Here is a 27,352-nt window from a genome sequence, read left to right on the forward strand (position 1 = left end):
CACACAGTCAAGGGATTAGTGCATTTCAAAATCCTACCCTTTGACCCCTGGCAGTTTTTTTTTTCCCTCCTGTTTCATGTTTACTGGTTGAGCGTGATATAGGTCAACATAGCACCTTAGAGGAAAGGTTGTGCTGAGCCAGGGATGTCGTAGGACCGTGACTGGGAGTTGTCAGATAAAAGGGAAGGGGAAGGGTGGAGATCAAATAAGAGCATGACCAACGCCACTACTGCTGCGGCTGCTGCCATTTGAAAATGCATGATTGCAAGAGATTTGAATGCAAGGTAAATTGAGTGTGTGGCCAGATGAGACAGAGAGAGAGCAGAGAGAGGCCGATACATAAAAGGGAAATTTCTTTGTCTCTTAACAAAGTGAGTGTGGTAGGTAAATTTTAACCTTGGACTTGTTTCTGGCAATAAAACAACATTTCAGTGTTCTTCCTTGCACTCTGAGCCATTAAAGAAAACAGTTATGTATGAGGTAATCCATCAGAATCATTTAGAACTCTTTATCATATCAGTCATGAAGAAAAATCTTTAATAAATATCATTATTATTATGAAAATAAAAGAATGGGGAATAGTAAGTAATAGCATTGGTGCATATTGTTTTTGTTGGCAATTACTGATTGCAGGATACACTGTGTTGCTGATACTGTTTTTTTTTTTCCATTTATATATTTAGTTGATTTAATTCCCCAATGAATGATTTATTTTCAGATATCGTTTGTTCTCCTGTTTTTCTTTTGTCTCAAATTATACAACCAGATGAATGTGGCTGTTAGGCCCGTTAGCAAGGCCGGCTGCTGGCACAAACAGTCTACACGCTGTTTAGGGCCACAGCTGCTACGGGGGAGCCACGCATCCACTGTGACTTTCTATGTTGCTCCCTCCTCACTCTGGACAGTGTTAAATTGATTGACTTGCTTTCACACAGTGAGCAGGAGACTCATATAATTAACCCTTTCCACATGCTCTCACACCACACGTCCATTAACCTACTGCTGCGCGGTGCTGCTCGTCTGTCTGCGTGCTGTCCACAGCGTAATGCTGTGTCGTAGAACTGTTTGACATTTTGAGACTGGGTTTTGTCATCAAAACGTGCCGAGAACACGTCTGACTCGGACAATCTCCTGTCGTGTCCTACACGTGAAATAACGACTTTGTCTGGAGTATATATGTAAAAAACGGCTTTATTCAGCGTCTCTTCCTCCCCTCTGTCAGCGTGAGTTACTATGGTTACAGGGGAAGTCACAAAGCATCTCCCTCATAAAAAAAAAAATAAAAAATAGAATGTTAAGTTGTCCTGTGTGCAAATCATCATCATCATAATTTGGCATTTATCCTTACTCTTACTGATCAGACAGGACCTCTGGTTAATATCTTCATTTAGCTGCAAACTGTCAGAAGATTAATTGTCTTTGTAGTATTCACTTAACATGTGTGACCACAGCACCTCTGACATAATACATGAGAAAAATCTGGTTGTGTTTTGGGGCTACAAACAAAACCTTGTTTAGGACCACCAGAAGCCTAGGGCTGGCCGTGCCCATTATTGCTAATGAGGAGAAATATTAAAAAGGTCCAGTGTGTAACTTTGGGGACATGGAATGTAATATTCATAATCATGCATGTATAATCACCTGAAATAAGTATCTTTTTAAATGTTGTTACTTTAAATTATCCTTTTATATCTACAGTGGGAGCGGGTCATGTTGACAGCCTCCATGGAAGCCTTTCAATTTTTGTTTTTGTCCTTTATACTAGGAAAGTGAGAGTGAGGTGAGGAAAGAGCAGTGTAGTGATGACACTGCTAGATTTAACTAAATTCTACACACTGGACCTTTAATGCTATAATGACAATATTTTTATTTTATTTTAGACTGTTTCTCAATCTATGGTACAGGTACCACTGGAGGTATGCAGCTTTCCTGTAGTTTCCAGCAGGAATACCTGAAATACTGTTTAAAATTAAAATAAAATAATTGACGAAGCAGCACGGTGGTCCAAAGACATGAATTCATTAGATTAACTGGTGTCTAAATTTCCTGTAAGTGTGAATGTGAGTGTGAATAACTGTGCCCTGTGATAACTTGGCGACTAGGGTGTACTCGCCTCCGCCTCTCACTCTAAGTCAGCTGGGATAGGCTCCAGCTCCACCGTGACCTGATGAGGATAAGTGGTTGGAGATAATTAATAATTACAAACCATATTATATTTCATTTGCTTTGCTTTGTTATCAGGCTGCTTTGTAGCCACGCTCATGCATGTAGTGTTTAGCAAGTGCAAACATCTGTGAATAGTTACTCAAATGTAATGGTAAGTTAGTAATTGGGGGTGAAACACTGCTACCATGGTTTCAAATATTAGGAAGTGAAGTGTGGATCAGTACAACCCCTAACAAATTAATTCTTGAATCAGTCAACAGTCAACAATAAATGTTCTTTGTAGGAATAAACCTGTCTCCTGCCTAAATGATCTGAAGCTGGGTCGGCTTCCACTGCTGTATTTTCATGTTCATCATAATAAGGGTACTTGGAGAGACTAAGACTTTTCAGACGTGGTACCCAGGGTAAAGAAATTCTAAGAAAACCTGTATTAGACAGCGGTCTGGGTTAGACCCTTTCCTGACATGATAATAACACTAAACCAGCAGCATATAGATTGATTTTTAGTGTGGAAGAAGATGACTGGCCCACACAGAGCTCTGACCTCAAGTACCATCTAACACCTTTAGAATGAACTAGAACACTTCCTGTGAGCCAGATCTGATCACTGTTGGACATCTAATGCTATTGTGGCTGACTTAGAGCAAATCCCTGCAGGTCAGTTTCCAAAATCTTTTGAGAAGCCTAAAACCAGGAAAGTGAAGGCTGTTTAAGCAGCGGATTAATGGCCGTGGTTTTGGAATGAGGTGTCCAACCAACACGTATGTGGGTGTAGAAGTGTCCACACATACAGTGTACTTGTACTGCTCTAGGGATCACAGCAAGACTAGTTGTTATTGCTGTTGAGCGTTTAAGGGGATCTAAATAAATTGAAGAAATAAACTTCCCTGCTGGTGATTGTCTCAATCTTTCAGGCATTAGGTGTCTTTATGGTTCTGCTGTGAGATATTAACTTCAGTAACTGTAAATGAGAAAAAGCTCTGCTGAGACGGAGACTAAAATGATCCCACAGATCCCAGGACAGGTAACTAAATAAGAGTGCTCCAGCAGGGACTGAAAATGATACTGACAATAGGTAGAATCTCCACCCCCACCAACAACACTGCTCATCTCCCCATCTGCTCACTACATCAGCCAAAGAAGAGCTTTAGGTCTGGCCCAAGTTAAACAATAACCCTCCCATCAGTTCATTTGATGTCACAATACACACAGTTTTCCCCATGCATTTATTTGCTGTAATTACTGTTTCTAACTCAAGTCCCCCAAAGGCCCCCGTCTATCAATACTCTCTCAGGTGACAGAGAAACACTAAACCATTCAGCGGTGTCATGAAATACAAGTCTTTACAAATGAAAAGCCTGCCGACTCTGCTGCCTTTCAGAACAGAGGAGATTATTGAATGAGGCAGTTATTATCTTTAAGACAATTGCTTTCAAAAATGAGAATAAAAAAAATATATGCATTCATGCTGAAATGCTAATTAAAGACCTTTGTGTGAAGTGGTTAGAGATGGATGAAAGAGCATTGTGAAGTGAGATCCTTTGCGAAAATGTATGCAAGAGACCAGCTTTTGTTTTACAGTTGCTTTGACTTTTATGATACTCCTGCTTTACCATTAAGTTGCTTTCATTCCTGCTTTTTGTTTTTCTTCTCATTTCTTAATTGTCTCTTGTAAAGCACTGAGAATCACGAAATGGGTCGAGCGTCAAACTCCAATAACTTCAAAATGTCTCATTTCACACAAAATCAACTTGTTCTGAAGGTTTCAGATGCTTTATACATACTCATAGAGAAGCAAGCTGTTCACTGACAAAAAGGGAACACTTTAAAAAGGCCACAGAGTGTGTTTTCTTTGCTCTCTGTTTTATTGAGAGTGAAGGATGCCCCACAGATATTGATTTTCCTTCTTCTAAAATGGATATGTAACATTTTGGGAATTAAGTTTTTAAAGGATTAAAAAAAAAAAAAAAAAGTCTTTTGCGAAACCATCAGGGATAGTGTCTTGTTTGGTTGGACAGGTCTCTGTATGAAAAATTATCTAAATTCAATACCACTTCGCACAACACAGACGTTTTATGTTCCTGAAAATGTGATATTCACGGGCAGGAGGCCCACATCATCCATAAGAGATGTCGTCAGCTCTTGGCACGCCGTGCACAGCCATTCAGGTTTTCGGTTAGAGAAAGAGGCAGATAAGGTTTCACTCCACGCTGCTTGTTGCTCCATTGAGCTCTTCTGTTCTTGAAATTCGAATTGAGAGCCTTTCTCGCTATCAGAACTGCTGCAACGAACATGAGTAATCCCAGTGTAAACTCTCATGTTTGTGCATGCGGGAATGGGAAGCGTATGAACCATGTTAACTGTGTGTAATGTGTTGTGTCTGCACACAGTCTGCTCCTGCTGATTGTGATGGGATTCACATAGAAAGAGCAGTATATTTATACAGCTGTATTTTTATAGAGTCAGCAACTGTACTGTACAGCTGAGGGACTTCCTGTCCTCTTCACAGAGTAGCTACTAATTCATTGATCTTAACTGCTCAATTACAACAAATACATTTAAACCCTTTTAGCTCTTAACACCCTCAGGGGAACAATCCGAAGGAAATCTAATGTATCTCACACTTTGTGAAGCTACACACACAGTGAAACACAGAGAGTATTGATGGAGAAGGCGACCTGCAATCAGAAAAGTTCAAATTTGATCCTTTTAAGGTGGTGTAGAGAGGGAGGGATGGTAGAGGAAATTGAGCCTCAGCAGAGTGAATCACTCGCCTTAACCGAAAGAATCAGAAACAGCTAAACAACAGTTGGAGTCCGGGTACTGAAGCCTAGCTGTTGAGAAACCAGAGAACATTCAGGACCTGAGGAGGTGAAATCCACACCGGTCGTTCCATCTCTAAAGCATTAGTTTCCCATGCTACACCTGTTACTCCCACACAGGCCAGCACCTGTGAGAAAGCCCAAGCTCAGCATCAGATTGGACAAAGCATCTTTTTCAAACCTTTTGTATCCGTTAAGAACAGCAGCTCTCTGTTTGTCACCGGAGAGGCATGTGATTAGCATACCAGTCCTGTTTATAGAAGGTGCTTTTCTGCACAGGATGTTTTATGGTAGAACTAATTATGCAAAAAGTGCAATTCATGTGGCAAAGGGTATGCCAACATTCTTTTTCTAATAGTATATTGCCCTGCTGCTTCTGAAACGAACATCCAGTGTAATGAAGTGTGACATCAGTGTATGCTGAAGGATCATCTTCAGAGTCAGCGACAAAAGGCTACTGTCTTTTATGAGCCTGGTCTGGAATTAAAGGCTGCACTGCTCCCACTTACGATAATTCATCAGCCAAGGTTCACCCTGACTTTATTGCTATGTAAATGTCTATATCGTATTTCCTGCTCGGGATGGGTGAGGGAGTGGCATTCAACTCAAATGAGAAAGTCCTTTGCTCAATTGAATGCAGGTTCTTATCCTTTGACAAACACGCTCATAAACGCGATGATTACTCTTTACCGTGTGTCCGAAGATTTTACTAATATAGAACCCTAAGAGATAAAGCTTGAAATATTCTATACTTTTCTTAATGTCAACAAATCCAAAAACCAATTAATCCTAGTATGTTCAGTCAAGTCTGGCATAGCATATCCCTCTGTGCCATAGAGCTACATATGTTTCTTCATCACGATGAACATGGGCACTGAAGTTTGTGTTGACTCATAAGGTTTGCTCATGACATATACTGTTCTGGTGCTGTAAATCCTACAGTAAAGCACCAAATGTGTATTAATTTACAGCTGAGAATAGTTTCCAACAAAGTCACTGTGTGTAATGTAACTAAAGACTACAGTGTAATTTAGGAAGGTAAACTACACATCCTTGAGGCAGTTTTAGTAGGTGCTTGAGGCCGAGAGCTGCAGGTAGGATAGTGAAGTAGGTGAACTAAAGCATTGTTCTTTTAAAGCACCATTGTGTAACTTCTCTGCCATTTAATAACACATTTTAAATCGATTTGATGCTACAAAGTGATGTGTAATCAGGTAAAAGTGAAGTAAACTGCTGTGAACTATAGCTGCTGTTAGCTCATGTTAGCTCAGTTTGTTAGTGGACTGGGAGCTCAGCGCACCAGGGGAGGGTTCTTGTTTATACCACAGTGTTTGGGAACAATGGGAAGAGGAGGTTTTCAGGTGTGGGAATGCTGACTGAAGGCTAGTAGCTGGTGCCTTATGCCAGAATCATAGTTGGGCAAGCGGGCAGTGTAACCCGAGTCAGCAGCCTCTATGGATATAATGACAGAGGTGAAGAGGACGTTGAAGGAGGAAGCTATTAAGAGGAAAGGAAATAGTGGCCTAGCCAAGAGTAAATATAGGACTGACTTTTAGTCATTATAGCTTATAAATGTAGTCAGTTGTTTTCATCATTTATTTTTTTCATTAACCCTTCAACACCCACCCCCCTGGAGACACCATATTTTTCTCTTCCCTGCAACACTGGAAAGTTAATCCTTGCGCAATGCGCTGCAATCTTTTGGAAAATTACCATTTTACATTCTCCTAGTATGCCATGCACAGGGGAGCATTGGGTGGTAAAAGAAATAAATTGATAAACTGATGTAAACTGATGAATTGCTTGGCTTAGATTTGTCAGAAAATAACAACAAACGTCCATTTTAAGGTCCCATGAGCCTAGGTGGTTTGTGTGCTCTTAATTGCATATTTTGTATTTAAGTTAAAAACCCAAAGGCAATCAGTTTATAATGATATGAGATGAGAAAGTTTTCTAAATATTCTCATTGGAGAGACTTTAATCTAGAAATATGTGCCATTTTTATTTCATCATGTTAGTTAAACTGTAAATTACACCCTTTTATTTCCACTTAAGGTGCTATACAGTTCACATTCCACACAGTATCACATACTGTATTAGCTTGTTCCAACTCCTCATTGAGGCTGGATGATGTTTATACTAAACGAAACGCCATCAAATGGGAATATTCTGAATGTTTTGTGCATCATTTTATACACATTTCCCCAAAATTCCATCTGACATGTTTGGCATCTTTAGAAACTTTAAGAATCTCCACTAGAATTTTAAATTAAGTTTTGTGAGTTTGAACAATGTTTAGCTGCACCGCATGAATTTGAAATGAGTGATGCAACAGCAAGTAAGCCACATTTATGAGGTTAAATCTCTAATTGTTACATTGTTATATGAAATGTTGATATGTACTGTTCAAGTCGCTAAAATTAAATGACAAGTTGTAGGTAGCTGCAAGTGAAATGGAATGAAATCAACATGCCTGTTTAGGCTACCTAAAGCTGCATTTTGTTCAAATATCACATGGGGCTCAAACAGAAATTCAAAATAGTCGATAAAAGGTCAGTAGTTTGAATTTCTTTTCAGGCAGCTTGATGGAAAAGAAAACAACTCTGACAAAAGGAAGATCTGAGCCACCCAGACATGCTTTACCTTTTGTCCACACTAGTCCCATTGTTTGTGACTTTAAAGGATAACAGGAGCTACATACAGGTATTCTTGGTCCATTGAGGATCTTTTTTCCCCACAGACTCCCATTGTTCTCTGAGCTGTGGGCAGAAAGCGAACAATAGATGATGATGCAATGTGAGAGTTTCAGCTCCTTTAAAAAGCAGCTCCCACTAAGGCTAGTTTGAAAGGCCATCAAGGTGTGGTACTGAATATACTTTGAGACCCAGATACTGGTTACATTCTCCCAGTGGGACTCTCATAACCATCCTCATTGTAATCTATTTCAACTTGGGATCCTTTAGTTACTTACCATCACAGTATACGTATATGTACTACTTGCAAGCAACTGTACTGAAACCCCACTCCCAGAAAAAATGCTGGGCTTTGAAGCCAATTAAAGTGGCCAAAAAAAAAAAAGAAAGTGGCCAAACCATGTAATTGCAGCAATGTCACATGATGCACACTGACCCAAAAAGACTCGGTATTTGGTATTTGGTATTTGGAAAGACTAGAAAAGCCACAGGATTAGATTATTTCATCCCAAGGGAAGCAAAGGGTTAGACAGGCTAAACTGGACGTTAGTGGGTCGGTTGGTGGAAGTCTCTCATATGCATGGTTCTATGGACTGCACAAAGCAAAAGCGTATGTGGAAGATCCCGGTAATTTGGAGAACTTTTTGCCTTCATGCCCTATTGAGCAGCTTCCATACGAATGAATGGATTCCTGCCTTTAAGACTGTATCCATGACTCTTCTTGACTCTTTTCAAAATGTCAACATATCAACACTAGCAGCATGCTACATATAACCTTATAACGTTTGGAAATTCTAGAGAAAGCCATGTGATTAGATCATTTTATCCCAAAGGTAGCAGAGGGCTAAACTAGAAGTTGGTGGCTCAGATGATGGAAGTCTCTAGTGTGCATGTTTTATGGCCCACACAAAGTAGAAGATTATGCTATATGAATAAGACCTGTAATTTGGTGAACTTTTTTGGCTTCATGAACGAAAGGAGTGCCGTCTTCAACATTGAGTTATCCTTAATGCATTCAAGGCATGTCTTTCATGACATGAACAAAAGCAGCAAGTTATGTAAAAAAAAAAAAAAAAAAAAGTTAGTGCGTGAAGCACATAAAAGGTTTGCTCACGAGCAAACAATATATAAAACAATGGCCATGTTAAAAATAACCAGATTAAACTTTACATGTAGAGTAGTTGTATGATACCACAATATGCTTTTTCAATGTCAGTAAGGATACATATGACATTGCAGAGTTCAGTTGGATTACATGATCATTTCCACAGATGCTCACCCTCATATTGCGGATGGACACGAGGAGCGTAGGATCCAAATTTGATCAGGATGGGGATGTCGAGTCCCTGCCGAACCCATTCCACCACGTGCAGGGACGCTGAAGACACAGCAGTTGGGTCTGATGCAGGAAAATTACACTCCAACTCCACCGCACCTCCAACCTTTCCACGTACCTCTGGCCCTGCACCTTCAGTGGTCACTGTTTGTCAGAAGTAAAACAGCAATTTCTTGTAATTAGTTTATTTTACAAGGAAGGATGATTATGGACACATATTAGGAAATAAAAATATCTTGCACATCAAATACTTGATACTTACAAAGTAGGCAAAAAATGGCCACCAAAGTGAAAGTCTGCAAATATGATCTCGTTGACCCCATATCTGTCAGTCATACAACCTGCAGCATGTTCAATCTGTTGGCAAAAGAGACACAATTGTCACAATCACATTACTTCCTTGGCTGCACACAAGAAGACAGCCATCTGTGACAGATTTCCAAACTATAAAGGCTACAGCAGAGCTGTTGCTTCTGTCATAATTTCACAGACAGGGGGAGAGGAGTGCTCAGATTTTTATACAGCGTTCCAATAACTGGAATTCATCCCATATCATTACACAAATGGGCAGAGCTCGCCCTGCTGCCAGAAAACTCCCAGGCCCTATATCCGTTTCTGAAAGTAAATGTCATAAATGTCACATAAATCTTTGGAGAGTCACGTGCGGAGCAACATCTAAGTGTTTTATTTACGTTTGGCTGGAGCTACAGGAAGACTCAGCACTCAAGGGCAGAGATAAACTGAGCTGATGGGCTCTGACCCTACAGCAAGGCTTCAAGGAGTGCAAGGTAATGTCAAGATGCAGCAACCTATTCAATCCAGTCTAAATGACCACGTGCTTGAATGTTGAAAAACCAGAGTGAGGAAATCAACATGATAAGTCAGATTTATGATACACACACTAGAAGTCATCTATCATTTTACCATCAAGCACCTTCTATGGTAGAAACTACCAGCTGTGTGAAATCCTTCCTAAATTACTTAACACCACACATGCTGTTGCGAGGTCCTCCCTTCTACACATTTGTCCTGGTAGGTAGTCCACAGGCCACTTACAGTGTGCCATAGTTGCTGCCGATTAAGGTCAGATTTGACAGGAAATGGGTTCACATAAAGTCTATCCAGACACCAGTCCAGCCGTGCTTGCTTTGGCCCACATGTAGAACAACATCTCATTAAGCTAAGTTAATTACACTATACCCATGCAAAGAGCAATGGCTAATTAACACGTCTACACACTCACAAAGGCAAACATCAAGAAGTGTCCCAGATAAGAACGGGCTCTCTGTTCCACATGGTTCCATCACACCGGCACAGTTGTGAAGCAATTATTCAAATTCTTTGCTCAGAGTGAGACTAGGTTATTTGTGTTATCTTCAAATGAGAATTGCTGGATGATGCTAAATGCAAAACTGTCAAGTATTTGGCTAAAATGTTAAGGTATTGTAAAAGTAGCACAAATGTTTAAAATGACTCAGCAATGTTTGTTACACAGCTATATTTCCTTAGGTTTGCTACCTTTAGCCACCATAAGCTACTGGTCAAATACCAAACCAAATAAGGCTGTGGCAGCCAACGTGTTTTATTGCATTTCATTGCATCACAACTGCACTATTGCTTCTGTCAGAAGGTTACATAGCCATATTTATAGCAATGTAGAAATCCTCCATTACAAATATATATAATTTTACATATTTATAGACTGATTGTATCTTTTCTGAAAATAAACTTTTTCAGAAATAACTTTAGTTCTAAATGTATGTAAAAACTTAAGTAAATGTGCTGTTTTTGTCAGTGTGGTTATGGAAAGTAACCCCAAAACTGATGAAATTAAGTGCACTCACTGCCAATTGTCCATATTGTGGTGTCAAAGGACCTCAATGTAAGGCCCAGCAGAGGTTAAGGAGCGACAGGAGAGTAATGTCGGTGGAGGTGCATCAGCTCAATCACAGCTCATAAAACAGGAACCAACAAAAAAACAAAACAGAAGGCACATATTCCTTGTGGTAAAAAATAACTCACTATTAATGAAGAGAGAAATCAGAAGTTACAGTTTGATTGACAGCAAGTGGCTTGCATCATTTCGGACTGTTGCAAATGGTATCATTCATTAATTTCTTGAATTCTACCACAAAATGCAATGTCAACATTAGCACATAGAGTACTTGTCCTCCATAATGGGAAATTTGTCATTGAATACACATACAACCAAAAAAGTAGCCAAAGTACCAAACTGTGCTATACACTCACCGGCCACTTTATTAGGTACACCTTGCTAGTTTAACCTCCTACTGACTTCAGAAATGCCTTAATTCTTTGTGGCATAGATTTAACAAGATGCTGGAAACATTCCTCCTTTGATGAATGAAAGCATCACACAGTTGTTGCATATCCATGATGCAAATCTCCCATTCCACCACACCCCAAAGGTGCTCTTTTGTATTGAGATCTGCTGACTGTGGAGGTGAACTCCACAATGGTGAACTCATTGTCATGTTCAAGAAACCAGTTTGGGATGATTTGAGCTTTGTGACATGCTGCATTATCCTGCTAGGAGTAGCCAAGATGAGTATGCTATGGTCATAAAGGGATGGATATGCAACAATCAGTCAGCAACAATACTAAGGTAGGCTGTGGTATTTAAACAATGCTCAGTTGGTACCCAAAGGGTGTCAAGAAAATATCCCCCACACCATTACACCAACACCACCATCAGCCTGAACTGTTGATACAAGACAGGATAGATCCATCATGCTGTTTATGCCAAGTTCCGACCCCTCCATCCCAATGCTGCAATAGAAATTGGGACTCTCTATACTCAAATGGTTATTTGAGTTTTGTTGCATTGAGAACTGCCTCTCACTGGATATTTTCTCTTTTTTGGGACATTCTTTGTAAATCTTAGAGATGGTTCTACGTGAAAATTCCGACAGATCAGCAGTTTCTGAAATACTCAGACCAGCCGGCTGGCAAAACAACCATCTGTCTACAAGCCTACATGTATTGAGTGGCTGCTATGTGATTGGATATTTGCTCTAAGAAGCGTTGAAGTAGCTGGTGAGTGTGTCCTTAAATCCTTTTTTACGCATAGTTTCTATGGTTACATGGATGTGTTTAAAACACTCTGTATACATGATAAAAGCCCCATTATAATGTCAAGGTTGATGTATGTACTGTGAAATGAATGACATCACTGTCGTCTGGAGTGATCTCTATACTTCCAATGTATGAGTGAACACACCCTTATCTCAGCAGAAGCTCTGCCCATATCCATGAGGCTTTTATAGGCTTCTTCATTTCATAGTGGGGGCAAAGTCTGATCTGGTGAAAAACAATTATCCTGGCTGTCAACAACTGCAGCACTTGTTCCAATACACTCCCATGCTTCAGCAAACAGCACAGAATACACAGATTTTCCAGAAGAATCACAGTCAAAGTCAAAAAGAAATTCTCAATCTGCGACGCATATGCTGATCGCTGTCTGCTGGAAAGTCAACAGACTTCTCTCACCTTCACCCACATGGCTTCATGCAAAGAAGCAGAACAGAGAGTTTATCCTGAACTTATTGCATTTGAATCAGGTTTTGAGTGTTTGCTTAGACTGAGACAGGCGAGGAGGTAAAACTTCATTATGAAATGTGCTGCTACTCATGTTTTGACAGTGCGGGAACATGAAAGAACGGCACACACACACACACACACACACACACACACACACACACTAAGACTTCCTGGTTGCCATGACTAAGCAGCAGCAACTCTTCCCCGTTTGTCTCATAACGAAAAGATGCTCAGCATCTTCTCCTTATTCTTCATCGTCTGCCCTCTTGTTAACTCATAATAAGAATAGGAATGATCAGGATCAGGCATCTAAATGCAGCTACAGCTACACAGATTAATAAAATGTATTGTTTTTGTTTTATTGCTCTAACAAGATAAGGCTTATTTGCATGTCTACCAAAACAGTGACAAAACAAAAAATGCCATGGAGAGAAGGGGAGCAGGAAAAGTATGGCAAACGCAGCAAGACTAAGGATGAGAGGCGAAAGAAAATCTCGTTAAGCTGCAGGACATTTTCTGTCATTAAATCTGAACCTAAAACTCAGGGCTGACAAACAAAGCAGCCTGCACAGGTGAAATGCTCAGCCATGGTAACACAGTTGGTCTCTAGATATTTCCCTCAGACATATTCTTCCTTCCTTTGACATTGAGGACGTGCATAAACATAAGCACAGTGACAGCGCAGTAGTGTCGCAGTAATGTTTAAAGCTATAATAAATGATCCAATTGCTTACAAAAGACAGTGCCCTGTCTCATGCAGATTTATCGGCTGACAGAAATAGAAATGTCAGTGACAGGCATGCTGTTGAAATTCTGTGTTGTTGTCGTTTTAATATACACGTGGAGAGAAATGGCTGATTAATCGTGACCGAGCCATAGCAACAGATTTATCAGCAGTTCTGCCTCAATACACTTGAAACCAGAAGATAAAAAGGACTCTTCCACATTTGTTTTCAGATCCAATTCCATTTCTTTCACATGGCCATGGCCCAGGTTTGTTTGTGTGTATGCTCAAAACAATACCCCAGGTATTGATTTGGATAGCTGCAGGTACTGTATTCTTTGGGGAATGCAAAACAGAATATTTGTTCAGTGGGTGAGAAGGGTTTCAAGGCTGTTCGTATCTGCCAGCAGGTTTAATTGGACATTAACCTCTGACCAAAGTGTGAGTAGTGGGAAAACACAAGTCAAATTCTTAATGTGCTGTGATCTAAAAGGGATAGACATTGTCCGACTTACAACGGACAGTTTTAAAAAAAAACAAAAAGGATCAAAATCGATACAACAGAACCGGATTTATTTCTTTTAACTAGACAGGCCTAAGAGGAGAGCAACTCAAGCCATGACAGCTCATGTTTTTGTTCTCGGAGCACCAAAGCAACACAGAGAAGCTCCAAACTGCTGCGAAAGCAAGCTATCCCTCTGCAGGAGGCACTTCTTAGCCAGCCAGGAAGTCATGCTCGCACCCCTGGAGCTCTCTCAAGAGACAGGTTTTTGTAGAGAAAAGGCTTTTATTTCCCTGTTGACGGTTGTTTCGTCTTAAAAATATCACACAACACAAATGTACATAATAAAGTTTTTGCTCCCATAGCACCAAAGCAGCAGAGAGAAGCTCCACAAACAAGCGCAGTGGGAAGCTGCCGCCTGCAGAGGTTGCTTGCAAGCCAGACGGTCAGTCAACCTCCCAGGTCAACAAACAGGCAAGAGGGAAATAAAAGCTTCTTGTCTATGAAACTGGTGGAGTGGTGAAGTAACCCAATGCAGGGGATGTTTCTAGTTTCTGAAGCTTCTCTCTGCTGCTTTGGTGCTACATGAACAAAAAATGTATAATGGCCATTTGTGTTTCTGGAGCTCCTAGCATAACAAATACCAGCTCAGCTAGTTGCACACCAAAAGCTCTGACAGCAGAAACTAAACTGACTCTACTAACGGGGTCAAATTCTGGCTCCAAATGACATCACCAGATCACAGCATCTACAGTATATTGAGGAGTGGAGATGTGTCGACCATCTTATATATCCATCCATATATCATAATGATCTGTTGTCCTCAGTCTGCTGACACCGACTCAAGTGACATCACTCAAGGTAATTAATCTGATTTTGTGAAGCTTCCTCTGGAGCAGCAAAAGTTTTGTACGAATGCAGCAACAGTCTTCAATTAGCTTATATATATATATATATAATATATATATATATATATATATATATATTATATATATATATATAATCTATATATATCTACCATAATACATATACATATATACATATACACACACACACACACACCAACCCAAGATATCCAATTTACAATCACAAGACTCATTACAGTCACAAGTCCCATTTGAGAAGCCAAAACCAGAGTATGTTTTGCATTGTTGCTTAAAAGATGACTTATTAAAACACTTATTTAAAAAAAATAATTGTTCTGTGGATAGCCTGATCAATCAATGATCAATGACTAATGGTTTCAGCTCTATTGTAGAGTGTGACACAGACCGCAAAACCAGAGTTCATTAAACTGTTCTCACACAGCTATGTGTGATGGCTCCCCACAGACTTAAAATCAAAAATCTCAAATGGTGAGAAATATGAATATTTATTGAGTATTATATTTATTTGAATATTTATTCATGCCCCCATATTTAAAGGGAATTAATTAGGATAATGAAACATGATCAACCATAAATGAAATTCAGCATTCTCAGAGACTTCGTCATGAAATCTACTCATGAAAGCCTTTGAAACTCAACCTGGACAGTGACTGAACATCACGTTTATGTAACATTCCAATAATTCCAGCTTTACACATGGCTCTTCTTTGCTTTTCATATTTGTTATATTATATTTATCTGAGTTCTTCTTGACATGGTAGACATGTCGCTTTTTCTTATACCAGTTCTTTGTTGCTCTCTGTTAGCCGACATGCTTCAAAAAACACACGTCGCAGACAGTACTGTTTGCCAGTCGTCACTCGTGGCTGAAAAATGCTGCTCATTGGCATTCAACCTGCTGTAACCCACTGCTGCAGCAGTAATCATTATTCTGATTTAGTTACTTAAGAGCTTAAGCTCTTCTCCATGAGGTGCTTACATTATTTTGTCTTTGCCCGTGTAAATGTATATTTTATTTTTTTGGTAGCTTGCACATGGCTTAGAAAAGCCTATTTTCAAATTCTACCACATGCTTTCCATCACAATATGAAAACTGTGCCTGGCTCAGTTTGATGTGCACTTAAAAGAAAATAGCACAGATTGAAAGGGTAAGGGAAAAAAAAGACAAATAAAGAGGTTTCCGCTGTGTGGGTATTGCATTTCTACGCTAGTACAAACATTAGGTATCTTTTCTATGAATCACAGAGCAGGCAGGCAAATCCAGATGAAAGGAACAATCTTTTTGTTGATTTAATCCATGACTTATACTTCAGTCATATGCAGAAAAGAGAAGACGTCAGGGGTTAAAAGCAGTGAGCAGGCAAAGTCACTGTCATGGCTATAAAGTCATGTCTAAGTCCTAAACTTTGTGCCATTATAAACTCTTCACAAAATTATTTTTGAAATTTGCATTTTTTTTTCTTTTCATTAAACTATTTCTATGCAATTATCTGTCGTTTCTGAGCAGAACGTTTTGCATGTAGCCATCTGTTTATTGTGGGGGTTTTGTTGGCAAAGGCAGTCTTTACGTCTCAATCTGATAATCAGAGGTATCGTCTGTTGTCTGTGTGCCGGTGCCAAACACACCTTTCCCTTTCCCTTCCAAAACGATTGGCTGCTGTTAAACTGATTCAAAGCATATCTGTTGTCAGGAAAATGGAGCACTTTTAGCACACAGTCCACAAACTCTGGTTAAAAATTGTGATTTTTCTCTAAGACCAACCTTGACTTTAACTCAAAAGTGTGTCTTTGGAAATGTCTCATTTGAATAATACAGCCCTTAAACAAAAATGCATTTAATTCTGTACCTTTAAAGAAGAGCCCTGAAAGACTTTTTAAATTTTTTTCCCCAATCAACTTCTTACTGAGTTATGAGGTCTGACATGACCTTTTCTCACAAAGCTGTAAAAGTTTTGGTCGTTTTACATTGGCAATTTCTGTTTTCCTTTTTTTTCTCATGCTGGTTTCGAGTGGGTAGGGCTCAGCTAGAAAAAGGATGATGTCATATATTTGTCCACCAATGAGCAGGTAGCAACATTTGACTCAGAACCTGATGATAGTTGATCTGCTCAAACTGCACCCACCCAACACAAATGAAGCAGATAGAGTTGCTAAAAAGTTAATAAATAATATCCACAAGAATCTTTTTTATTTGCTTTTTGATTACTCAGTAGTAGTCATCACTATCAGTCTCATGAGGAAACACTCGGAACTTTCGAATACCGGCTCTCTGGTGGCAGGACCAGCTGGTTTTACATTACTGCCAGCTTTAATTACGTGTTCAGTTGCTGGTTTCCATTCATGTCATTTACTGTTTTGCAGAGAATTTCTGGGCCCGGATAATTCACCACAGTGATCACTATGTCTCCTTTAATGTTTGTCAAAGTTGCATTATTGTCAAGTGGCAATTCGGTGAATAGCTTTCAAATGAATCTCCTCTCAAACTACACTCTAAATCAGCATTTCAGCCAGCTTTTGAGTGATGAGTAATGCACTGGGATAGGCTTAAGTATGCAAAAACACTGCCATGGGCTTAATAGTGTTTTGCATGCTTTAAGTATTAGAGCTCAAGTGTTTACTGCATCCATACATTTCATGTGGTGTGAAACAAGTTGTCATTGACAAAAAAAAATATATATAAATGAATTTCCTCTCACATTCCTATTATTGTGTGAGCTTAGATTACGGGAAACTGCACCCATCTGGCACTTTAACACACTCAATCAAACCAGAAATAGAATGTGAAATGATTAAATGAGCCCAGCCTGGAGAAGTTATGAGAATATTTCTCCCATTAATGGCGAAATGAAGACAGACTCTGGTCTCAAAAATCAAACAAAATCAACAGAAAGATGAGATTTCATATTCTATCTCTGGCTCTATATATTTCTATAGAGAGTAGAGTAGAGTTCTACATGTATCCATGTAAGAAATGATGTCTAGCTACCTGTTAAATGTAGTAAAGCTGTGAAACAATGAAAGGCACAAGCTCAACCACGACCCTTTGAAAATACATTCATCTGAATGAAAAGACGCTTTCAAACAATATATTAAAGTTTAAAAAGAATCCACAAAAACCTCCATAAATATGAATGAAGACGACAGGCAGCAAAGTTTCAAGTTTTCCAAGATCTATCTACCATTTTTACCCTGTTTTATTGGGTTCAAAACTCTGTTACAAAGGTTGCCACACCATTAAAGCACAATTAAAACCATAAATGTCTGAGGGGAGTTGGTGGAAAACAACAGAGAGACAGTATGAATTATTAACACAGACTCAGTTGGTATTTTAAGGACGTGAACAGCTCATGAAAAGGGACTGAATGCTGAGTTCAAGCTCCACAAACTTTCTGTTCAGTTTCCCATTTGCTACTATAATGACAAGCCCCCATACAAACTTCATTACTGACTTTCAAATGCATGCCACAGTTCAAGGCATTTGAGAGGAAATTTTCGCACCCCCTCCAGCAAGAGCTCAGAGCATTAATTTCTCATCCTTTCAAAGCTGCTGGGTGTCAGAAACACTTTCAGAATCATTAACTGCTGTTTCTTTACTTTTCCTACCTGTAGCTCTGATACTGGCAGCCGTTCACGTACTTCCTTTTTTAAAAACACATCCTTGTTATGTACCTCTTGGTCCAGCTTGTGCCTCAGTTTGCTCCGTGTGGAGATCAGGTCACTGTCTAAGTAGACTAAAGCCAGGCCCTGTTCCTTTGTGGCGTTGCAAACTACCTGAAATATGAGCGTTGTCTTTTTTTAAAACCCGCCGGCAACAGGTGTTCATTTCACGTACAGGTGACAGTGAAGCATCGCCGCACTTTGCTGCTCCCTGGCTGAGCTCCTCAAAGTCCAACCCCCCCCTCTCCCGTCCTCCCCTCCCCCGCTGCTCTCTTGTTGTGTTCAAAGGAGTCAAACCACATCAAACGTGAGTTACAGCCACAGACATTTAAGCTCCTTTAATGTTTAAGCCAATGCAGATTTAATTTTTTAAAAAAAGAGTTTGTTTGTGAAGTCAGTAGATGAAAAGGAGAATTTTGTTTTAGCTCTTAATCCCCTGATGGCACCCAGTTTAGTGGTAACCACAAGAGGGTGTCCTTTACCTGATGTTGGAGGCCAAACCAGGACAAAAAGTTTAGTTTTTTTTTACTTTAATATCTGGTCTGTCTTCTTGTTTTTAAAATGAAGACAAATTACATCATAAAATAAGAAAGTTCTGGATCTATTTATTATCTTTTGGTGTTTTGTGTGTGTTCCCAGAGCCTAAAGTCTAGAGTAAAGTCTAAGTATCATTATGTTTCTTTATTTTCTTTAATGGTTTAATTCACAAAGAACTTGGCTGGAATCAAGAATCACAGTAGCAATGTTTCAGATCCTCGATCAGATCTTTTATTTCATTTTTTTAAAATCAAGCAAATGCATGTAAAAATACATCTTTCTTTGATATTCAAAATCAAATAAGTATGCACAAACAGCAATACTGAAAGTAATACATTACATTCCAAAAATATACTGTTCTTCCCACAAAGTACTCAATCTTTGGATCTTACTGCAAATATATACCTTCAGGAGAAACATAGCCCCTATATGACAACAGTCACATTTAAATATTTGTTTAAGATACACCAACAAAGAACACAAAGATTCTCAGTCATCCAGGTTTTTCGAGCAGTAGTAAATTAAAAAGGCATCTATGTAGTCTGTGTAGTTTCACCACTCATCCGAGGTTTCAATGTCTTATTTTTATTTATATTCTGTTTATGTTCTGATCATAGACTCTGGAGGACCACAGCAGAAGCAATAAAATCAATATTTTGTGTCAAGTTATTGATTTCTTTAGTAAGTAGATGTGTAATAAGCTGGATAATATACAGTGAGAGGGTCATTGTTGTGAAATAAACCCCTTCAGCAACAATGATCTGCTTGCTGTACATTATCCCTTACTTGAATGAGTAGTGAGAATTGTACATCGGCAACATGTCGCTGTACTGTAGCAGGCTGGCTCCTCTACTCTTTAAATCACTACACGTGTTTGGTTCACTGTTGCTGAATATATACAGTAAAGCTTCTCACGTCCGTTAAGCTTCTTGTGTAGAGGATAATATGACACAGAGCAAAAAATAAAAATAAAAAAAAGATCAGCAAGACAGTTTTAATCCTGCACGGTGCACCTGTGGACAAAGACGTGTCTCTATGGCTGGACACTGATACATTTTTTTGCCTTATTCGTTACATACATTCAGAAACTCAAAAGTAAACAGAAGGAAACAGTCTCAGGATACACAGTGTGGCAAAAGGAGGGGATTCCCCCGCCAATCTGCAGCTGCTATCTGACTCAGTCACCAAAATCTGGGATGTCGTCGTAGGAGTAACCCCGGTAACCCTTGGCGGCGTAGTAGGCGATTCTCAAATGGTAAAATCCAGGAAGGAAAACAAGTAGCCCTATGATGATGACAGGAATGGTGCGGTCTGGATGCTGGAAACGACAACAAGAAGCCTTGTGATGAGGGGATACAAGTAAACATTTCTTTGTTTTAACAGCCACAAAGCTCTGGAACCTCCATTTATTTTTGGTAGATATATACTGGGATAATAATGTGGTGCTAGAAGAATCATCCCACAATTCTTAATGTGCTCAACAGGTTTTAATATACTTATCAACACATCGCCTGCCAGCACCCCCGGAATGACACAGATGATGACTTCATCTGTCTGAGGTCTGGTTTTATGGAAATCAGCCCTCATTTCATATACATAGCAGCTAACCACCAGGAGGCACAGGCAGTCTCTGTCAGTGCCAAGTGAAGTGTTTGATTTCACCACCAGATGGCAGTCTTGTGCACAGAGTCACTGTAGCCCTCTGTTTTAATGTTGTTGTTTTTTCAAGTTGCACTGCTGCATTGGCCTTGACTATCGGTGTCACTTTATTGTAGCTGCAAGCACTTTAAAAAGTATGTTTGTCTGAACTATGTACAGCATCTATTGAGATGTATGTGAGGTGGTTTTAAAGGATCAGTTCAGCTAAATGACAAAAAAAAGAAATTACAAATCAGCGTACAAAAATAAATAAAACATGTACTTTTGTAGTTTACCAACAACAACACTTATAGAAGACTGTTTTCTTCTTGCTTTTATCTGCATCTCACAGTCATCAGATGGAGTTTGCTCTGTTAGATTCATGTGATGACAAATGAGTCATCTACAAAAAAGTGGACCATCTGTTAAGATTTTAATTGAACAATGTGCAAACATTCATAACAGTCCAGTTGACCAGAAACACTGTTGTCCGATACACACAAACTCTCTGTGGCTGCATTCTTTCAGCCTAAAACTCCTACAATGTCTTCCAGTAGAACCTGCCTGCATCCCTTTTTCCGTAATCCACTGCTTGAACCTTGCATAATTTGTGACACTGGATATGCTATTCTAACTTGTGTGGGCTAATTGGCAAGTAGACGTCTCAAATACTTCGCTGCCTTCATGTCAGATCAAATTTTCTGCAAACATATTCTGAAGACTGGAAAAAACATTAACATTAACCTCCCACTGATAATTACAAATATAATATGTGCAGACTCTTATCTCCCACATGGAGTCATGAATTAAGGAAGCAGAAACCACAGCAGGGGGATCCACCAAAATTGGCACTCCAAAGTATAAAATATCAGAATCATTAGTTATATTTACACACACACACACACACACACACACACACACACACACACACACACACACACACACACACACACACACACACACACACAGAAAGAAAAAAAACTGGCAGTAGGGCAATAAAATGTCAAGACAACTGTTCAATTACAGCTATTTAAAGACGAGATTAACAGCAGTGTGAGTGTTTTAATTACTGCTAAAGCAGGCTGTGTTGGCTCTCCTGTGTGTTAAAATTAAGGTTTGGTATCACACTGCAATATATATATATATATATATATATATATATTTTTTTTTTGTTTTTTTTTGTACTGACTGAAATGTTTTTGTACTATTAGCACCAAGTGTGGAAAAGTATCAAAGTCTGGCACAGTCTGATCAGAGCAATTCATTTAATTCATTTAACTTGTTTACTTATTCTTTGATCAGTTCGCTGATTTCTGATTGCTACCTGTTTCCCCATGTTTCTATCCTTTATGCTCAGTTAAGCTAACTAGTTTCTAGCCATAGCGTCATATTAGGTGTGCAAACAATAGAGTGACATGAACCTTTGATCTAATGCTCAACAAAAAGTGAATTAGAATAAGTCAAATGTCAAACTATTCTTCCTACCAGCCTTGATGAATCAAAATCTTCAGGTGTGTCAAGAGACACATTTTGGACGTGTAAAAACAAAGATGTAAAAGCTTCTCTAGTTCACATATTGGAGCAACATAAACAAAGATACATTGCATCTTTTAAACTAGAATTAGACTCAGAAGCGACAGGAGGCAGGCAGCTCCGACAGAAACATTTCTGTCACAAATGGATAAAATGGAAGCTGAGTTGTATTGTGGGAACAAGTCTGACAGCCCGACAGCATATTTACTGTCAGTTTTAAGGAAAACAAACATTTTGGGAGAATGTGACGCGCTTGACAATCAGATCTTTGGAAACAGAATATAAAATTGTATTTTGACATATTTCAACTACAGCTCCACTATACTGACTCCAGACAAAACCCAAAGAATTTTATTTACCAAACATATTTTATTACATTAACTGACCAAACTCACCTCAACGTGTATGGTTCCTGACAGAAGAAGAGCTCCAAAGGTTATCAGTAAGGAGCCAATCAGAAACAGGAATATAGCCAGTGCAATCGCCTTGTATGGGACCTTTGGCGGGCTCTTCTTGAACTGTGAAGTGTAAACAGACACAGAACAGACATTATTTATTATCAGACGTCTTCTCATATCTCCTTTAGTATAGACTCTGGCACCTTTCCAGGAAGTCATTCATTGCAATGTGCCTCCAATTAGTTGCCTGTGGTAGTAAAAGGTTTACTGATAACCAGGCTTCTGAACAACCTAGAGAGTGGCATGAGACATCGTGGGATAAGGTCATATTATAAAGAGTACAGTCTAGACCTGCTCTGTATGAAAAGTGTCATGAGATAACTTTGTTATGATATGGCGCTGTATAAATAAAATTGAATGTTTGCCAAAGAACAAGAAGTCTCTTACCTGTAAGTCTATGTAACCATCATCATCGGCAGCCAGTCGAGAATATTTGACCTTGTTGTTGGATGTTCCAGCACCCAACATATTGTTTCTGGCTGCTTTCATTATGGCATTGGAGCTGCTTGGGGAGAGAGACACAAAGAGGTAATCATCCATAATATCTCCACTGAAATCTTTGATTTCCTTATTTCTTGACTTTACAGTATTATTTGCTGCTCGTGATTTACAAAATATGGCCCAATACAACCAGAAATCTTAGTAAGTTAGGTTGTAGCTATCACTCAATTAAATTATCGATGAATTTATATTTATATTATATTATATTGCTCGATGAATTTATATTGTCTGACAACATGCTGTATATTGCCCTAACCCCACTTCAAGAAAACAGTTTTAAAAGATACAGAGCAAAGGTTGACCAACGTGAATACCTTTGGCAGACTAAATAATTAACAGTCTGAAAATACTCAGCCCCTCTTCTGATTTCCACAATGCCAAATCTCCTTGAGAATGTAACATTTTAGTCAGCCTCTGTCATGACCCTCCACCTAATATTCATTTTCAATGTTTAAAGAGAGACGTTCAGTCACCTTGCCCTTGTTCTGAGTGTTTATTAGTAAAAATGTTTGAAGCACACTTCCTGAGTGTGTTAGGAGACTTTTGATCCTTAGAACAGCGACTGGATGAAGCATTTGGTTCTTAAGATATATTCCCCTATACTCCAAGGAACCAATAAGCATGCAGCAGGGAAAAAAATCTAATATTTTTCTGATGAGATAAATTAGTATTAATCTAACGCACCTTTTACAGCCATGAGGAATGCGGGTGTTCATATTAACCAATGACTATTCCATGTATTTATTCCACACAAGGCAGTTAGCGTCAACAAAGATGATACACTCGTAAATTTAACAGATTATCACGCATCTGCACACGCAGACAAGTGTGACTATGCATGTGATCTTCCTCAAGGCGTACGTTTTGTTTATGTTAGAGATGTTGGCACTGTGAATCTGTGCACTTGAGGCCCCCACTGGAGACTGAATCCATGAATAAAAACTGTTGTTCCTGCTCGAGCAGAGTACGGAAGAGCTTTCACAAACATTCTGTTATTTTGCTAGCAGCTGTCACATAAACTCGCCACAGAGCCTCAGTGACAAGAAAAGCTTCAAGTTATAGCTGTTATGAAGACACAGCACTTTCTGCAGCAGGAGGATACTGTGGATTTATCACAAATAAAGGAAAAGAGGTTTTCTGGATGTGTCTTTATTATCTGAGAAAAACACTATCACAAACATGAGGAGTATTTGCTTGTGTTTATCTGGATTGGATTCAGAGGGGGAGTTCCTAACATACCACTGCACATCACATAAAGCTGCTTTATGTTCATACTTTTAAACCATGTGTATGGCAGCATCCGCAGTCTATGTATTTCTCAACTCATTTCTTCTGGATTTTAGATCGCCACCTGTCTGTATTTTGTAAAATTTACAATGTGCATGTTTTGTACATGAACGTACATGTATTACATGTATATATATATATATATATATATGTATATATTTGGTTGTACTTCACTGTGGTTTCCCTTCAGTGCTGCAGGTACTGCGCAGGATCCTGAGGCCGTGTCCTCAGAACAGTTTGTGGGAGTTTGAGGGTTTTTAAAGTTACACATAAATTATATGGCGTGTGTGAAAATGCCGATATTTGCCTTTACGTTTAACAGACTTTGAATAAAATAACAATTCATAATGGTAATGTACAATACAGGGATTTAGGATTTGTAGACCATTGTAGACCAGATTTGTAGACCAGAACTACTGTAGTCCATAAGGAAGGGAGATGATTTATCAAAATAAATAATGACAGAACTTTTTCAACACAGGTGTTGGCAATGATACTAATTAAGGCCGCGTCCCATTCCTGTCAAACAGAGTCAGGGTGCTGCTGTGGTGCATGGTGCCTCGCTGAGAAAGTCTCTGCTGCACTAAATGGAACCGAACCTTAATCATTGGAAACACCTGGGCTGACCCTGCTACTTCAGGTCCAATGCGCTGCTGGGAGAGATTTCTATTCAATTTAAGCAAAGAAACAAGAACTACGACAAACACAGATGTTCCTATGTGTTATTTATAATAATATTTGTACTCCCTCCTGCTAGTACTGCAACTGTACAAGTCTTACTGTGCCGTCCCCATAACACATTTATAAAAAGAAACGAAAGCAGCTCTGCATCCCTCACAAGTCTTAGTCCTCCATTTTATGTTACAGAGAAAAAAAATCACAGTTGTGGCTAATTACAGACGGCACTGAATGAGAAGCATTAATGACATTATATTACCTGACGGGTTTGTCCAGCAAACAAGTAAAAAACAAAGATGTTCACCGCCGAGTGGAGGACTCAGCTGAGTTGTTTATGGCTGAGTTAATACACGCTCATAAGTTACGTAATTAGCTGCAGCGTTAGCTTCTCTATCCGCTAGCTGACGTAACGTGACGTGCAGGAATGCGTCTATATCAAAGTCCTTTATTTCAACCTTACCTTACCTTTACTTGAGGAATAGCAGCGTGAATGTCTGCAGGCTGCTCCTCCACAGTGCCACATCTACTTTGTTGTCATTGATCTGTCTAATCTGCGCCAACTTCCTCATGATCGAGCAGTGCGCATGCGCGCAGATTATGTCCTGTTTGTTATCCTGTTGAGGTTCACAGGCTTCATGTCCAAGGTGTTCGTCCACATCCTGGAGGATTAAAGCAATGTTCACTGATGTGATGGAGGAACAGTCACTTTCTTTGAAGTCTTTGAAGTGATAACATAAAGTTTAATACAGTTATACTATTTCCTTATGTGTACTATCCTCTGCACATTTTTAATTCCTCTGTACATATTTAAATCCTATGCAAATGTTTAATTTCTATCTTATATTGTTAATGTATTATTAGTATCTCAATATTACTGCATTATATTAGAAATTGGGGTTAATTTTAATCAGTTCACACTGTTTTGGGTAGTGTAATCTTTATATATATAAAAGATAATCTTTCATATAATGTATAGATTGAGTATGTAAAATTCTTATTCTGCAAAGTATACAGTAACAATAGCTGTGAAAGAAATGACAATGAAGTAGTATATATTTATTATATGTATGTAGAATAAAAATTAGAATACAATCTTAACACAACTGTACTTCTGTACTTCAGTTTAAATACATTTTTCTACAAACAGAAACTACATTGTCCAAAAATGTGTCCTTCAATGTCCTCACACAAACAACGGAGGTCCTTAGTCCTACACTGGTTTTCCTCATTTCAAAAAGCACCCCTTTGTCATTCAGTGAATAACAAAATAGCTAAATAAAGTTCAATTGTTTTGTTTTTTCTTTTTTTTTTCTCTGAGTTTTTGTCTTTTTGTCTCTGATTTATGTAATCCATGAATACATGCAAGTGGTAACTGAAGGTTAGGCATCTTCACAATCCACTCAAAATTCCAGTCATGCAGTCTTCAAAGAAACGCATCATCCTTCAGTTTGTCAAAGCTGTTTTTCTTTCTGTAAAATGTCCATTGCAGTGTCTTTATTTGTGGATATGTTTACTGCTTTATCCCTTGTACTTCTCTCTGTAATTACGTTTAATTCTGTTTGCTGATTGGCTCTCCAGATGTTCAAGTCGACAGTAAACAGCACTGTAATTTCAGAAAAAGGTCTTTCATTTGGAGTTGACAAGATTGTCTGTGGCATTAACTTTAAATTGCTATGAATGCTGATGGTTGATGCTATTGCTGTTGCTAAAAGTAATTTTCTAAACACATAGATATATGTATTCAGTATATCCATCAGAAAATTCAGTACAATGAAAGGATGGCTCATCCTTCAAACCCACACACACTCTTCAGCTCTGTCATAGAAAATAGATATACTGCAGCCTTTAATAAACAGTTTAAACGTTGGTACTAGCTCATTTCTATCCTGATGCTGTGAATGCACTGTGCACCAGCATAGAGCTAATTCATTACTTTGTGACTATGACCATATTATCTAGCATTCTGTATGTGCTTTAAGGTCCCACTGTCAGCAACACCTTTCCACAAAGCAACACTCTCCACTTGAAATTGATTTTTTAGATAGTGTGTAATACTAATACTTGTACCAACTGAGAGTCAGATAGCTTTGTTAGATACAGACGTTTAGATTTGAAGGCAATAAGAACATTTATCAGTCTGATTAGGAGGAATGCATAAGTTCGATATCAACTGAGGAGAAATTATTACTAATGATTGCTTCAGTGCTAAACCAATCTAAACACAGCCTTTGCACACTATCAACAGCATTAACCACCCTCCTCCAGGCACATTTCTTCTATCAGTGGGAGTCAGAATCAGATAGGAAGGGAGTTCACACAGTTCAGGAAATACTGATGCAATTATAAATGATCTTTCAAAGACAAATTATGAA

General features: G+C 38.9%; 2 protein-coding genes across 5 annotated transcripts in view; both read right to left on the reverse strand.

The window, feature by feature from the left end:
- Positions 1–18,583, reverse strand: part of igsf9a (immunoglobulin superfamily, member 9a) — a 55,907-nt gene extending 37,324 nt beyond the window's left edge. Inside the window, exons 1-3 of one of the 2 annotated variants that reach the window (XM_027278644.1) lie at positions 18,361–18,583; positions 9,280–9,374; positions 8,961–9,161 (exon numbers count right to left, since the gene is read on the reverse strand). In XM_027278644.1, coding sequence (XP_027134445.1) covers positions 8,961–9,161; positions 9,280–9,340 — 262 coding nt within the window. In that variant the 5' untranslated portion in view covers positions 9,341–9,374; positions 18,361–18,583. Of the gene's footprint in view, positions 1–8,960; positions 9,162–9,279; positions 9,375–18,294 lie in introns of both variants that reach the window. The other variant, XM_019268090.2, reaches the window with a different exon arrangement.
- A 510-nt stretch (positions 18,584–19,093) lies between these two features.
- On the reverse strand, positions 19,094–25,586 carry tmem230a (transmembrane protein 230a). Of its 3 annotated transcripts, none has more exons than XM_010736752.3 (4): positions 25,446–25,586; positions 22,902–23,019; positions 22,452–22,574; positions 19,094–20,203 (listed from the first exon to the last, which is right to left on the reverse strand). In XM_010736752.3, exons 2-4 carry the CDS (start codon positions 23,001–23,003, stop codon positions 20,063–20,065), a joined length of 366 nt encoding a protein of 121 aa, XP_010735054.1. In that variant the 5' UTR covers positions 23,004–23,019; positions 25,446–25,586; the 3' UTR covers positions 19,094–20,062. The 3 variants fall into 3 exon arrangements, with proteins under 3 accessions (XP_010735054.1, XP_010735053.1, XP_010735055.1); XM_010736751.3 differs by having other exon boundaries at positions 22,902–23,016; positions 25,446–25,582; XM_010736753.3 differs by lacking the exon at positions 25,446–25,586 and adding an exon at positions 25,240–25,411 and having other exon boundaries at positions 22,902–23,016.
- Positions 25,587–27,352: the final 1,766 nt, after the last annotated feature.

This window comes from Larimichthys crocea, chromosome IV (assembly GCF_000972845.2).
Source record: "Larimichthys crocea isolate SSNF chromosome IV, L_crocea_2.0, whole genome shotgun sequence".
Classification (NCBI taxonomy): Eukaryota; Metazoa; Chordata; class Actinopteri; family Sciaenidae; genus Larimichthys; species Larimichthys crocea.